Consider the following 15390-nt stretch of genomic DNA (forward strand, 5'->3'; position numbering starts at 1 on the left):
TTCCCCAAAACTGTCTAAAGACCTACCAGTGAGTGTTTCATATGTGCAAGGACAGGCAGGGCAGCAACAGCTGTGGAGCTCAACTCATGCTGCCAATGTACACTGTGAAGTGGCCCCTAAACTCTGCTCCCCACATTGGCGCAAGGTAAAAGACTGTGTGTGGTGTTGCACTCCTTCAATCCCAGCACTTAGAAGGCAGAGGCAGGTGGATCTCTGTGAGCTTGTGCCCAGCCTGATCTACATAGCAAGTTCCAGGACAGCCAGAGCTACCCAGGGAGACCCTGGTCAAAAATAAGTAAGTAAGTAAATCAATAATTTAGAAACAAGGCGAGCAGTGGGTGGCGCTTTGTTCAGAGTCAGAAGGCTAAGCCAGGCCCAGTCTCTTCCTCCATTTCCACTGTCCTGTTAAAGCCATGGCCCCAGCCTCCATCTACAAAGGACAGCTCTTCCGAGCACAAGGTCAGAGATGCAAAACTCTCCCTGAAGTTAGCCCCTTGCTGCCAGAGGAAAAGAGCAAAGAACCCCCAGCCAGCAAGGAAAGGTGAAAATCCTGTAATCCCTCAGTTTCACATGCCCCGTGCCTGCTCTTACACAGCAGGGCACACTAGAATGTTCTCTTTGCCCTCTGAGTCCAGGCCGGGACGAACAGGATAGTCAGTTGGTTGCTTTGTGCTTGTTTGCTTTGCAGTCCCGGGAATGAATGCACACATTGCATCAGATGCAAGAGGAAGCCCTTCCCATGACCCTGTAGCACCGGGCTCTTTTCTCATCTTTACTCTTTCTCTGAGACAGGGTCTCACTGTCTTGTCCCGGCCGGCCTTAAACCTTTGATTCTCCTGCTGAAGCTTCTGCAGTGACTTGAGAAGACAGGCACTTGTCACCGAGCCTGTCCTCTTTGCCCTTGTTTGTAGGGTCAAACTGAAGATGATTCCTGGAGTTCATATGTCGCTGAAAGAGAGACTCACTATCCTAAACCACTGCCCTGCAAACATGGCCACTGGAAGAACACACCCAACCCCAACAGGGGTGACCACACCTGCCGAGATGGAGGAAGGAGGGGAGTGGAACAAGGTCCACGTGCCAAGTTAGGGGCTCCATTGCTAGAAGTCACGCGGAGAAGGGTGTGCTTAGAATTGTCTCCATGGTATCCTTAGTATAAAGTAATTTGAGAAGCATTTGGCCTCTGGACATGGTAGTATACAGAGAGAGCCTCTGTTGCTCGGAGTAGCTTTAGGAAGTTGGTCTGGGCCATAAAGACCTTCTAAACTTTTGCAACGCTACATCCGGGTTGATTCCTCTGTATTTGACTAACTATCTACAGAATTCTGACAGTGCCCCCTGCCTGCTCCCTGGCATAGTGGACACACAGTTGGCAGTTGCGGGGATGTGGAGTCACCTGTGCAAGTCCTTACACAAGTGCAACTATGTGGCGTGCTTGGGGATAGGTGGAGTCGCTGAAATCAAGATCCCAAGGAATGAAAATGCTTCACTATACAGACACTTAAGGTGCTCTGGTCTCGGGCTGGTTCAATGGCACCTGCAAACCACAGGGAAAGAAAGCCCAGCCTCTGACTGGCCAGCATTCACCTTTCTCTGTATGTCTGAGTTTCTACCAGTGTTATGTGTGGTACATGCTTTATTAGAGGACAGGCAGCCTCCGCCTTCCAGGACACTGTGCAGTGGAGGAAGCACTCTGGCACAGCTCAGCCCACCTTCACACCGGGATCGTCCTCCTTAGGTGCCTGAGCACCAACCACTCAATCCTTAAGTTCTGGGAGAAGTAGTCTCAGCAGTTAGTGATGCACATCCCTGCCTTCAAGTCCTTGGAGTTCATTTACGCAAGCAATCCAGAAAACAGTCTTTAGATTCGAATTAGACCATACTTCTGTGTTCTCCTCTTGAGCATCTCAGTACAGTAGTTACTGGACGGCTTCAGACCAGCTGTGACCCGTTATTCAGGCAGTTAGCAAGGAGCAGAGGGGTCGGAATGTGCGAATTTCAGACTGTAATTTCAAGCATAGCTTCATTTGCTAAACTGAATATGGAAAAAGTCTTTGCAAACAAAATACACCATTGGTGGCCTTTTCTCTTGTTGGTGACAAGCAGGTTTCAGGAAAGCCCCATTTTCCTCTTCCTGGGTCCATGTGGGGCCTGCAGCTCTCTCGCGTTTCCTGCATTAAATTTTTATCGTGTGTATGAAAATCAATATTCCAGATACATGCACAAGTGCACACATTAAAACGAACACGGCTTCATTTATTTCCATGATTAGACATTCAGATAAAAGTGCTCGGGTGTCTGTTTTCATATTCATAGGTCGGGTCTGTACATCAGAGGGATTTGTAGAAGTGACACTTTCATTACATCCATTTCATTTGCAATATGATAGTGGATCGTAAATATGTTACTTTCGTGCCACCAAATCTGATTTGTAGCACTTGGCCCCTCGGCGGGAGAATGCCTGGTGTTTATGAAGCACCTTTACTCTAAGAAGCGCTTTGCAAACATCGGGCCAGGTCCTATCACAGGTGCATAAATCACCCTCCTGGCCACTGGCGGGGCAGGAGCACTCAATGATTCCTCTGCAGACCACTAGGTGACGGCAAGGCTGTTAATTTTAGGAGGCAACAGCTCAGATGAACTCTGTCCACATCCATGCCCCCCCAAGGGATGGAACCCCATATTTAGTCACCCATCCTTCTTGCCATTCACTGTGAGTTGGGCTGTATTAAGCTTCAGGAATACAGAGGAAGTAAAATAAAGCCTGGTGTTTCCTATAGTCCCCAGAGCAATGGGGCAGAGAGCAGGCTCTGATACAAGCTGACCATGGATGCCCCTATATCCCCATGCACTGTCTTCTCAGGAGTAGACTAGTGGGAGGTGGCTTGTCAGCCCCCATGGCCATTGTGAAGGGGCAGCTGTGTGCAACAGCCAGGTACTTTGTGGGAGAGGGAAGTTTGAGGCTGTCGCAAACCATAGTTCCGCACCTCAGGCTCCCAGAGAAAGGGATCATGGACTCTCTGCCCATAGCCCTCACTGCCCCTCAGTGAGGACCTCATATACCCACATCACCACCTGCAGCCACAGTGAGGACCCTCGCACAGCGTTTGGCACCCAGAGTTCTCAGTTCTTCCCAGAACTTCATAATCACTTTGTGTGACAGTCATCACACAGCACTGAAGACCCATGGTCCGTGTGGAGTTCAGACCCAACCAGGTCACCCAGCAAGATGCAAGGCGGCCACAGGATCCATATCTTCCGCATCCTCCCAGGTTGCCGTGATACAAGGAGGATGCTGTCAGGTTACACTTAGCAGTCCAGGGTTCAGGTTGCAGTAGATATGATAACAGGGCCGCTGCTTCTGGGAGGTTTCATCTCTCTAGTGTCCAGAAGAGCTCCATTCAGAGGCAGAGACCTTGGGGAAACAGCACATTGCTTTCTGGGAACAACTACTCCAGAGAAGGCCCTGGGGCCTGCTTGGTTCCCTTGCAGTCTCCCCCTTTGCTTCTTTTCTGTGTATTCCGTGGAAATCTAGCTCTGCTGTTTTCAAGAAGGGGGTTCTCGATCCCTAGAAAGGGAAAGATGAGGAGCTGCTGGCCCAGTTCCTGTGGGATTTTATGAGTTTAAGATACTGACTGCCCCTCACTGGAAGTGCCCTGCTGTGTGTTTGAGGGTGAAAGGTGACAATTGGCTTCTGGTTCTGGTCAGGGTTGTTGAGTAACTATCTGTTCAGAGGAACTCTCTCCAAAAGCCACAAAGCATAGGGTCAGTCATGTAGTGTATCCTTCAGTATGCCATGTTCATAGAATTATCAGCTCTGCACCTCTATGAAGTCCAAATACCTTCCCATCTTCAAAGAGAAACCCTACAATCACAATTCCTCCCCCAATCTCCCTCCCCTCAACCCAAGCCTTCCCAACCATTGCTGTCTGTCTATGGATATTGCATACGAATGGGAAAGTGCGGTACATGGTGTGGTGGTTTGAAAGAAAACGGCCCCCAAAGGGAGTGACAATATTAGGAGGTGTGTCTTTGTTGGGATGGGTGTGGTCTTGTTGGAGGAAGTATGTCATCGTGAAGGCAGGCTTTGAGGTCTCCTATATGCTCAAGATACCACCGAGTGTCTCAGACCACTTCCTGTTGCCTTTGGATCAAGATGTAGAATCCTCTAGCACCATGTCTGCCTGCACACCTGCACGTCGCCCCTGCCACCACCACCACCGCCGTATTCCCAGCTGCCGTGCTCCCTGCCCTGATGATATGGGCAGGACCTCTGGAACTGGAAGCTGCCAGCATAAGTAAATGTTTTCCTTTACAAGAGTTGCCATGGTCATGGTGTCTCTTCACAGCAATAGAAACCCTAGCTAAGACAGAACTTGGTACCAGGGACTGGGATATGGTTGTGATAGACCTGACCATGTGTTGTTTGAAGGAATATGAACCTTGGGACTGTGGATTAGAAAAGCAATTTAATACTTTAAGCCCTTCTTATGGGGCCATCCTACTTGGAACATGGAAGACAGAGGTGCTGAGTGTGATCTGAGCTGTGGGCGCCTGCACCAAGAGGTTTCTAAGGAGAAGAATTTTAGTATGTTACCTAGAAATCATTCTTGTGACATTTTGGTGAAGAATGTGACTGGTTTTTCCCCTTGTCTGAAAAGTCTGCCGGGGGCTAAAGTGAAGAGTTTTGGATTCATTCCCTTGGCAGAGGAACTCTCAAAACAGGCTAGTGTAGACTATTGTGTGGTTACTAGCCTTAACTCTAAGGAAGATTTATAATGAAAAGGAGCAAGCTGAGCAAGGGAAAATATTTGAGGGGAAAAGAAGCACTAGGAACTGGATGGAGATAAATCCTGCCTTCAAGGAGATAAACAGGTTTAGAAATGGAATAAAGGGATTGATGACCTCAGGGCAAGATCTCACCCAGCTAAATGTCCAAGGTGTGAAAAGAAATGAAAGAGCTGGGTGAGATGGTGCACACCTTTAATCCCAGCACTCCTGAGGCGGACGCTGGCAGATCTCTTGAGTTTGAGACCAGTCTGGTCTACAGAGGAAGCTCCAGAAGAACCAAGCTCAGGTAGAGAAGCTGGGCATCAGAAAAAGAAATGAAAGATCTTTTCAAGGCCAGCCTGATCTACAGATACAGTTTCAGGACAGCCAAGCTTAGGCAGTGAAGGAAACCATCAAAAACAAAAACTTGGTGAAGATGTAAGAGAATGACGGGGGGCCGTGTTCCAGCCCCAGTAAGAAGCAGAACCTGGCAGCTTTAAGCACATGGTTCTGGAGTTAAGGACAAAAAGAAAGGGGCTATGCAATTTGCCCCCATGCCTAAAGAAAGCAGCTGAGGCCAGGCATGTGTCAGGGGTGTCCCCAAGTGGAGGCCTAGAGAGGACATTGCATGAATCTGTGAAGTTAGAGCCTACAAGATGCTAGAGATGCCAGAGACCCGGGGTGCCTGCCACAGAAAACTGCTAACAGGGAGTAGAACCAGCCCAAAAGAAAGAGTGTGTTACAGCCAACAAAGCTGGAAGGAGTTGGAGGTCTGAAGTTTGATGTCAGACATGGAGATGCAGAGTTTGGAGTTTGCCTCGCTGGTTTTCAGTCTTGCTTTTGTCCAGTATTTCCTGTATGCTCCCTTCCCTATGTTTTGGAACGATAATGTATGTCCTGTGCCATTATATGTTGGAAATATATGATCTGCTTTTTGTTGGATCAACAAATATATGTTGGATATATAAATCTGCTTTTTGATTTTGATTTTACAAGTAATTACAGCTAAGAGATTGCATGAATTTCAGAAAAGACTTTGAACTGTAGACTTCTAAACAACTCTAGGACTGTTATAGACGATAGGAACTTTTGAAGTTGGACTGAAGGTGATTTTACATTGTGACTAGAAGCCTTTGGGGGATAGAGGGTGGAATGTGGCGGTTTCAAAGAAAAAGACCCCCCCAAAGGGGCATTATTAGGAGATGTGACCTTGTTGGAGGAAGTGTGTGTCCCTGTGGAGGCCTTATATGTGCTCAAGATGCTGCTAAGTACCTGAGGACACTTCCTGTTGTCTGTTGATCAAGACGTTGAATTCTCTAGCATTATGTCTGCCTGCACGCCGCCACACTCCTAGCTGCCATGCTCCCTACCATGATTATAACGGGCTAAACCTCTGGAACGGTAAGCTGCCATGGTCATGGTGTCTCTTCACAGCAATAGAAACCCTAAGACACAAGGCCTTTAGCAGCTGGCTTCTCCTCTCAGCACAGTTCTCAGAGTTCATCCACAGTGTGAACTCCGTCAATATTTCATTTCCTTCAATAACCAAGCAAAATTCTGCAGTTTGATGAGCCATTTGGCTTATTGCTGTCCACAGATGGGCAAGTGGAGCGTTCTGCCCTGAGGCTGTTAGGGTTGGCAGTAGGAATAGTGAGATTCGTGGCTGCATTTGTCATGCATATAGCTGTAAAGTTAGTTCTCTGAGGTGTGCGGCAGGCAAAGAGCTGCTGGGGCCATATGGTACCTGAAGGGATTATCAAAGTTCTCTCAGAGCGGTTTGGGAAAGACACTGTTGCTTAGGTTTGACCCTTGTGTTGGTTAAAGCAGAGGCATGTCAGAGGAGAGGGCTAATGTCTCATACAAGAGCCTGACACATCTACATGCATGCCTTCAGGATACAGTATCTTCACCCTGGCAGAATAGCATTCCTTGAAAGAGCCTAGGGACCACCATCCTGCCATTCTGGGCTGCCCACCTCATTGTGTGCTGCTTCTGCTGTGTTGTGCACACACACACACACACACACACACACACACACACACACACACACACTTTACAACATGAGGCCTTTCACTCCATCCCCACATCTCCAAAGAAGGTCTGTCTAGTCACAGAGCTGCAAGGGAATACCCCAAAGCCCTGCTTGGGCCTCTGCTTCTCCATCGTCCAGCACTGAGAAGGAAGGCACCAGCCTGTGTTCTCCTGGGTATCCACTTCCCTGATAGTAAATGGATCCGGTAAAGAGAGAACTTGGCAGCTCCGCCACCTTGAAAAGGAATTAGGTGAATTCTGTGGTCAGACCTCCAGGTTCAGGTATCGAGACACCCACGGTGCTCCTCTTCCCAGAAGTGCTCCCTCCTGGCCCTGTGAGCTGATTACACCTTCAATGACTTCTCCTCTGTGCCATTGACGGCTCTCACTTCCTTCCACTCCTTCCCCCTCCCCATCCTGTCTCCCCCGTCATGCACCCTCCTCCCCATCTGCTGTCCACACAGGGCCTGAGGACTCTCCTGGTATGGACACTGCGTGTCCTGGTGACCTATGTGTCCTTAGGGAGGCAGCCAGGCCGATCCTCTTAGGCCGATCAGATTATACCCTGGGTCATCTCACATCACACATGCCCAGGTCACGCTGGCATCATATACATCTAGGCAGCCTGGGTTCTGACACCCCAGAAAACGTGGACTCCCTGGAGGGGTCATGTGATCTGATACCATTTGTCTGCCTCCCTGGGTTTTGGGTTCCTTCCAGGAGCTAGAGTTTGGCAGTACGCTCACTTACAGCCATGGGGAGAGCCGGCTCTGGGAGAGAGAAGGCTGGCCCATAGCTCTGAACCATGAACCCTGCTGTATGCCATGTCCTGCTGGGCTGGGATGTGTAGGGCTAGGTGGCACCTCTCTGCTGAGGTCTAGCCAGCCACAAGTGACCTGGAACTGGGTCTCTGAATGAATGCTAGCATGAATACAGTTGTCTTGTTTGGGGATTTTGTACTGTTTTAAATAACATTATAAATATGGGATATTGCTTGGTTCACATAGGAAGTCTAAGCCTAATGCAGAAAGGGACACAGACCACAGCCTTATCCCCCTCAAGAGGAATATTTTAGTTACCAGTTAGTTGATCTGAAAAAACCAAAAAGTAAAGAAATGAGATGGCTCAGACAGGCCATACCTCACTATGAAGCAACTTCGCTGAGGGACCTGTCTCCCAGGTAACAACCTGTCAGCCAGGGTTCCTTTGATGCAATAAATACTCTGACCAAAAGCAAGTTGTGGGGTGGGTTGCTTCATTGTCAAGGAAATATTCCATCAATGAGGGGAGTCATGGCAGGAAATTAATCAGGACAGGAACCTGGAAGCAGGAACTGAAGCAGAGATCACGAAGGGATGCTGCTTACTGGCTTGCTGTGCACGGCTTGCTCAACCTGCTTTCTTATAACACCCAGGATTGCTCGCCAGGGGTGAACAGGGCCCCACCACGTCAGTCACTTGTAACATGAGGAGCCTGCTTGTTGAGGTTTCTGTCCCGCCCAATACCCCACAGCGGGCAATCCCCAAAGAAAAAAATCACACAGAGATCTCCATAAGTTATAAAACTGATTGGCTCATCACATCCCGCCTTTCACTGTCCTCTAGTCCCCACGTGCAATCCCTCCGCCACAATGCCAGTGCTCACCGTGAACACTAACGTTCCCTGCCCCTCCATGCCAGAGGGGCTTCTCTCCGAGCTCACCCAGCAGCTGGTGCAGGCCACCGGCAAGCTGGCACAGTACATCACAGTGCACATGGTCCTGGACCAGTTAATTACTTTTAGTGGCTCTAGGGAGTCCTGCACCCTATGCAGTCTGCACAGCATCGGCAAGATCCTGCTGGCCAATCGCCTGCACATCAGCCCTGACCGGTTCTACATCAACTATTACGACATGAGCGCAGCCAACGTGGACTGGAACGGTTCCACCTTCGCCTGAGTGCTGGCCTAATAACTTACCTGTACCGCTGTTCTTGGAGCCTTGCTGTACACAGCGTTCTGTTTTCGTCCACACATAGCAATGCCTACCATCCACCATCCGTTCAGGAGAAATAAATGGTTTAGAGACAAAAAAAACCCAACTGATTGGCCCATTAGCTCAGGCTTCTTGTTAACTCTTGTAGCTTATATTAACCCATTATTCTCATCTATGTTAGCCATGTGGCTCAGTACCTTTTCCAGCAGGGTAGGTTACATTTTGCTTCTCTGTGGTCTGGGCAGTAATGGAGGAATGGGCTTCCTCCTTCCTAGCATTTCCTGTTCCTCTACTTCCTGTCTGGTTGACCCACCTATACTTCTTGCCTGGCCAATCAGCGTTTATTTAAATCATGATTGACAGAATACAGACAATTCTCCCACACCAGTCACTCAAGATACGCCCTATAAGCTTGCTTACTGGCAATCTGACAGAGGCATTTTCTCGGTTGAGTTTCTTCTTCCCAGATAACTCTAGCTTGTGACAAGTTGACGCAAACAAACAAATCACCACCTGGCAGGACAGGATCCTTGCAGTTCAGCCACTCAGGACACCCTAGGACTCTTCCCACTCATGACATGTAGCCTGCATTGGAACTTCTTACAGGTCAGGCTTACACAGACTGGCGTGCACACTAGGCACCGAGAGAGGCAGGCGTAGTTCTGACAGAGACGGCCGGGTTCCCGGCAGAGAGCAACCCCCTCCTCTCTTGCTGCTCCTATTCCAAGCGTGGGGGGGGGGCTTCTCGCTCAGGTGTGTGACCTGGCCCTCCCTGACCTCTCATCTCCCTTTTCCAGCCGTCAGGAATGACAGGAACAAGAAAAAGAAGGAGCCTTCAAAGCAGGAATGCACGGAGAGCTATGAGATGACGGCGGAGCTGGACGACCTCACAGAGAAGATCCGTAAAGCCCACCAAGAAACCTTCCCCTCACTCTGCCAGCTGGGTAAATACACCACGGTAAGAGCCACCTGCCCAGGATGCCAGGGGCGTGGGCACAGGCCCTTGGGCACCCAGATAGTTGCCATGTAGTTTCCTGTGCTTGGCAAGGATGCTCGGCCCGTCTAGCCCTGGGCCTGCCTGCCAGGCAGGCAGGACACCTGGTGGCTCTGTCTCCCACCTGTAGCATCAGGACAGGGGCGAAGGCAGTTTTTCACCACGAACATCTACTGTGTGAGGTGATGGACTGCATGCAGCGCAAATTAGTTGTGCTTGTGTCTCTTCCTGGGGACTTCAGTCTGCTCAAGTTAGAAATTTAGCATTTAGGTTGTGGCAGACAGCTTACCTGGAGAGGATCTGGGGTCCATCTTCTCGATATCAATCCAGCTATAGATTCCAGGCAGGATTATGGGGCCATCAACTCTCTGGGTCATGGTCTGGCTTCTAGGAGGGGTGTGCATCATCACAAGAAAGCCCGGAAGGGTACAGGACAGGGTGATCTGGGCCCCATGTATAGGCGGTCCCATGTGTTCTACTCTTTGGTAAGAAATGGCTTTTACTGAGGTTACAAATCAAGAAAGGGGCGGAGAGAGGGGTAAGAATTGGTGGGAAACTTGGGTTGGAGGATCCAGGTGTCTGGAATGATTCTGCCACAGATAGAACTCACCAACAGGCTCTGGGAAGAAGTACGGCAGCAGTAAATGTGAGTGATTAATCCCCAGCACCTGCAGGCCCAGTTTGCTTTTGCTTTTTCCGTAAGGGAAGTCTCATGTGTGGTTGGCTAGGCAAGAAGAACCTAGAACTGAGGGAGGCTGACTCCTAGGACAGATGTACCAGGTTGGGGTAAGACACTTCGGGGAGTCATGAGACCAGAGTTCTGACCCCCTCCGTTACCTCAAAGCTCAGTTCCCTGTACTATACACACCTGCCTGCCTGCCATGTTCCCATGATGCCTGCCATGTTCCCACCCTACCTTACGTGTTCCAACTGGATGTATTCAGTTCTTACCTGGTATTGGTCTCGGGGAGCTATCTCAGTGAAGTAGCTAGGTAACATGAGGCAACATTTTCCTCCCGTACTGGGGGAGTGGGAATCCACACCCCAGGTCTGAGCAGGGCCATGGCCTCTGACAGTCCCAGGGTGTGCCCCCCTACAGCTCCTGCCTTTGGTGGCTGTCTCTACCTTTTTTTGATTTAGAAATCATGGCTTCCTCTGTCCAGCTTCTCACGAGCACCGTCTCCACTGGCATACATGCCTAGCTGTTATGTGCCAAAGGACATGGGAGCCACAGTGTCTAGGGTGGTGTTTATTGACCAGAAAGATGCTGGTCTCACTAATGGCATCCTCAGCATGGTGGTGCTGGGACCTTGTAGCTGTCTCACGAGAGCATCCAACCAGGAAGGAAATTGCAAACGAAATGCAAAGTTGAGTGACATGAAGTTCTCATCAGGAAATAAAAGAGATGAAGCACCCACCAAGAAAAGCATGGCTGTCACAGCCGGCCTGCCTAGGTGAGCGCCATCCTCTCTGCTTGCCCGGGGATCCTATACAGGCCACTGCCATTCTCCGGACTGTAGCCTCCTCATCAGCCGAATAGAGGCATAATTGCACCTACCTCATGGAGTGTTGTGGATGGAATGCAGAGTAGAGAAGACAGAATGGCCCCATGCCTGGAGCAGTCCAGATAAGGAATGGTTACATTAGGAGCATGTATGTACATGATGTCTCCATCATGGAACACATCAATAGAACACAGAAGACGGAGCAATCTCACACATAGGACCTGGAGAACCGGCCTCTTGGGGGAGACAAACAACTCCAGATCTCAGGAGCATGGCTTCTCGGGAGAGGCTCTAAACATTCCCAGAGAACTTTAACTCAATTCTTCTGAGATGTTTCTGTAGCCTACACCCCAAATGCTAGCCCCCAGGAGACAGAGCAGGGATGATCGCCAGACTGGGCTGCACTGTGAGACCTTGACTTCGAGAACCAGGGTTGGGGATGTGGTTTGATGGGGAGAGTCCTAGCCTGGCATGCACATGGCCCTGGATTCCGTCCACAGCTCCATGAAGAAAGAAAAAAAAGAAGAGATTTTTTTTTCTACACTCATTAGCTTAAAAATTCTCAAATAAACCACTGACCTGCCCAGAAGCTGCCAGTCAGCAGTGGGTTTTTAGGCATGGTAGATCTTGCCTCTACTGGTGAGTTGTTTTTTTTTTTTTTTTTTTTTCCTGAAAAAGATGCCAGCTAGAGAAACAACAGGCAGTCCTCAACAACAGAAGGGGCTGTGCCATGGCAGAAGATTTAAAATGGATTGACAGTGCTGGGCTTTTCCCAAGAAGGCCCTAGGGGTCTGCAGGACACAGCATTCTGGGAAACTTTAGTTCTTCCTCAGAAGTCCAGGGGACTTCCCAAGCAGGCAACACATCCTACCCACAGTGAGGCCTGGCTCAGACCCAGTGTCCTTCCCCTCCCCCATCACCTCTTCTTCCTCTTCATTCCCACCTGCTTCTGAGCATCTTTCCCCCACCCCTCTCTGTGGCTGCTTTCATCACCAACCCCAGCTCCCCACCTACTGCAGCTGGAAGATAATGTCGGAGCCGTTTCAAGCCTCACGCCTATGAATCCAGCAGCCGGGATACTAAAACACAGGGTTATTTTGTGTTTTATTAACTGCCTTTTGCCTTCAGTTTGCATAATCGTGAGCTGGATTGACAGGCTGTTACTGGGTTGCTCGCTGTTTTAATAGAAGGAGCCGTAGGCACCCTCCCCCTCCCCCCTCGCACGATGGAGCAGCTCAGCCAAAGCTGATGAAGATTTCCTTCACACTGGCTGCATCCAGCAATGCCATTTTTTCCAGATGGATACTCCATTGTGAAGTGATTTCCCACCACGCTCGCCTCTGCCCCTGTCTTCCGTGGCATCTTTCTGTGAACTGGATAAACTGCCTATTAAATTTAATTACAGCCCAAATGGCCACATGTCTCGATCTTGCCCACACACACTCCTAAGTGTAATGTGTTCCACAAAGATCCTTGAGGAAGACGTAAACTTAATCTGGAAGATGCATGCTTGTTTCTGCGGGGACACTATGGAAGCCATGCTGGCCACCACCATTCTGATGCCTTCTCCGGACTCCCGTCTTCAAACTCTCCCTCTGGATTCCACTGATGTTGGAAGCAAAGCCAGCTTCATTAACTTCTGTGGGCTGACCTGACTGAAACAGGGCACTGAGGCTACTGGTTTGCAATACAGAATTGCATTTGCAGAGATGGGGACTTTTGTCAAGAGAGCCACACACCAGGCCTAGGGAATCTAATCTCTCCTTGCATGGTTCGGTGTATTTTGGAAGATGTCTAGGTTTCTTTCAGGAGAAATGGCCTCTTGGTGTCTCTTCTACAGTGTGACAGTTGTTCTGTGACATCTCAGGCAAGCAAAGGCTTTTAAGACTGTCACTCAACTTTCCTGGGCTCTCCTAAGTGCTCGCTGAGTCACCTGCATTGTAGACAGCGGCAAACCGAGCAAACGAGCCAAGGAAGGTGTGACCCACAGACTTAGAGGTGAGCTCTAGAATCTGCATAGGATATGAAGGAGAGAAAGCTGGCAGGTGAGCAGTCTTTACAGAAAAAGAATGTTAAGTTGGTCAAGGGCTCGAGGGAGTGCATGATACAGGAATGAGAGGCAACTATCTTAAGAGGAGAAACTGCCAGTACAAAGGCTTGAGGCTGGTCCTTGCCTGACCTTCAGATAAAGCAAAGAGACCTGGAAGACTCGAACTGAGAGAGATGGGGGAGAGAGTGAGCAGGGGCCAGATACCCTCTCATCACCAGAGGTCCGGGCTTTGAGCCTCAGGGACATGAGGGAAATGATGCCAGAGACAAGGGAGGAAATTGTGTGTGAGAGATCATGTGTGTGAAGGAGGTGGTCAGAGGGATGCGGCCTGGGTAGGAGTGGGGCAACATCTAGGCATCTGGGACATTTGACTCACGTATGCTATCCCTAAGACTGTAGCTCTGGGAACCTCATCAGGCCCTACCTCTGAGTTGTGGCCTCATTCACTGATCCGTGGTGTCTTTCACCCTTGTTTTTCCCACGAGACATTTCAATGCAACATGGATGCTGCATGGCACAGTGAAGCCTGACGGTCACTGCCAACCACCTTCTCTTCCACCGTGTGTCCCTGCAAAGGTGCCTCTGACCACTGCAGGCCACCTTCTGGTCCCTCACACCCCTGCCACAGTAGTTAGTATTCCGGTTTTCCTGGTGTACCTGCTGACTGCCACCATCCTGCCCTTCAGTGCTTCCGTGTGACTAGAAATGACTACACGTCACGTCAGTATGACTAGTATGACTACAATGTCACCATAAGGTGGGCCTCTTGGACACCTGAACTGCTCAGACTCTATGCCTTCTTGTACCAGTAGACTCTCCTTATTTGCTTAAAGTGGAATTTAGAGAGGGTTCACACCTCCGCCGATAAAAGTCTCTTCTTATCTGAGTTAAGCTTCTGGGGTATAACTTACAGGATATGATGTCTTGTCTTTTCAAAAGGCATGTACTGATGTGCTGCAGGCTATTGCCAACACTGTGGAAAAATCCCTCCTGCATCCGTGACACCCCACGCCACCCACAGGCCCCAGAAGACACCGCCCCATCTCCATCAGTCCAGCACCGCCTTTTCTGTGATGCCACTGGGATCACATCCACCTTGCGCATCCACCTTCCTCCATTTAGTAAATGCTCATGGCTGCTACAGATGGTTATCTGCCCCCTTCTATCGATGGCCCCTCCCACTCACTACATAGCCATTACTGTGCACTGGGACAGTAGTCAATGTTGGTTCCCTCTCCATAGCTGCTCCTGTGCAATGTCTTAGGTGGCTCCCTGGCTTCGCACGGTATCTGGAACTCATGGTGCCCGTGTGGTGTTTACCATCTTCCTACCTCTCCTATGAGTTGATCCAGAGGCCTCATCTGACTCAAGTTTGACTTCAGGCAGACTGAAGCCTGGTGGTGTGCTTTTCCACATGACCCGCACACGGCTGTAGTAAGCAGTGACGATCAATGTGAGAGGCGCCAATCAGCTCCTGGGATAGACAGCAAGAGGTCTGTCTGTCCTTTACCAGGAATGGGTGGCTGTGCAGAGAAGCTTGCCCTCGTTTGCTCCCTGGATGTCTCGTGACTGGTGTGAAAGTCTCTGAACATCAGAGGATGCTCGGAGAAAGCAAGTGTGAGCCTTTCGCGCAAAGCATCCCACTCCTCGCCTACCTCCTGGTAGCATGTCGTCATTCATTCTCCTCCTCCCTCCTCTCTTCTCCCTCCCTCTTAGAATTCCAGTGCTGACCACCGGGTCCGACTGGACTTGGGCCTCTGGGACAAATTCAGTGAGCTGGCCACCAAGTGCATTATTAAGATTGTGGAGTTCGCCAAGCGTCTGCCGGGCTTCACCGGCCTGACCATCGCCGACCAGATCACCCTGCTCAAGGCTGCCTGCTTGGACATCTTGGTAGGATCCTTTCTGAGTAGGAGCAAGGGGAAGAGGGCAGGAAAAGAAGGAGGGAGTTGGAGGCTTCCAGAAGTTTCTGAGGAGACTACTTCCCAGTCTCACTTCCTGGATCTGGAGAGCTCTTCCCATGTGTTGGAATGTCCCTGGATTGACAAAAATTCAGATGCCCCAGGGA

General features: G+C 49.9%; 2 protein-coding genes across 8 annotated transcripts in view; both read left to right on the forward strand.

Annotated features, from left to right (window-relative positions):
* Rarb (retinoic acid receptor beta) overlaps positions 1 to 15390 on the forward strand; it is a 338172-nt gene that overhangs the window by 317603 nt on the left and 5179 nt on the right. For all 7 annotated transcript variants that reach the window (XM_085687898.2, XM_048420965.3, XM_048420963.3 and 4 more), the window contains exons 4-5: positions 9571 to 9731; positions 15039 to 15215. In XM_085687898.2, the coding sequence (XP_085544024.1) occupies positions 9571 to 9731; positions 15039 to 15215 (338 nt within the window). The remainder of the gene's footprint in view (positions 1 to 9570; positions 9732 to 15038; positions 15216 to 15390) is intronic.
* On the forward strand, positions 8375 to 9360 carry LOC125391586 (macrophage migration inhibitory factor). The gene has a single exon (XM_048420969.3). It carries the CDS (start codon positions 8432 to 8434, stop codon positions 8735 to 8737), a length of 306 nt encoding a protein of 101 aa, XP_048276926.1. The 5' UTR covers positions 8375 to 8431; the 3' UTR covers positions 8738 to 9360.

This window comes from Myodes glareolus, chromosome 5 (assembly GCF_982192425.1).
Source record: "Myodes glareolus chromosome 5, mMyoGla1.1, whole genome shotgun sequence".
NCBI lineage: Eukaryota > Metazoa > Chordata > Mammalia > Rodentia > Cricetidae > Myodes > Myodes glareolus.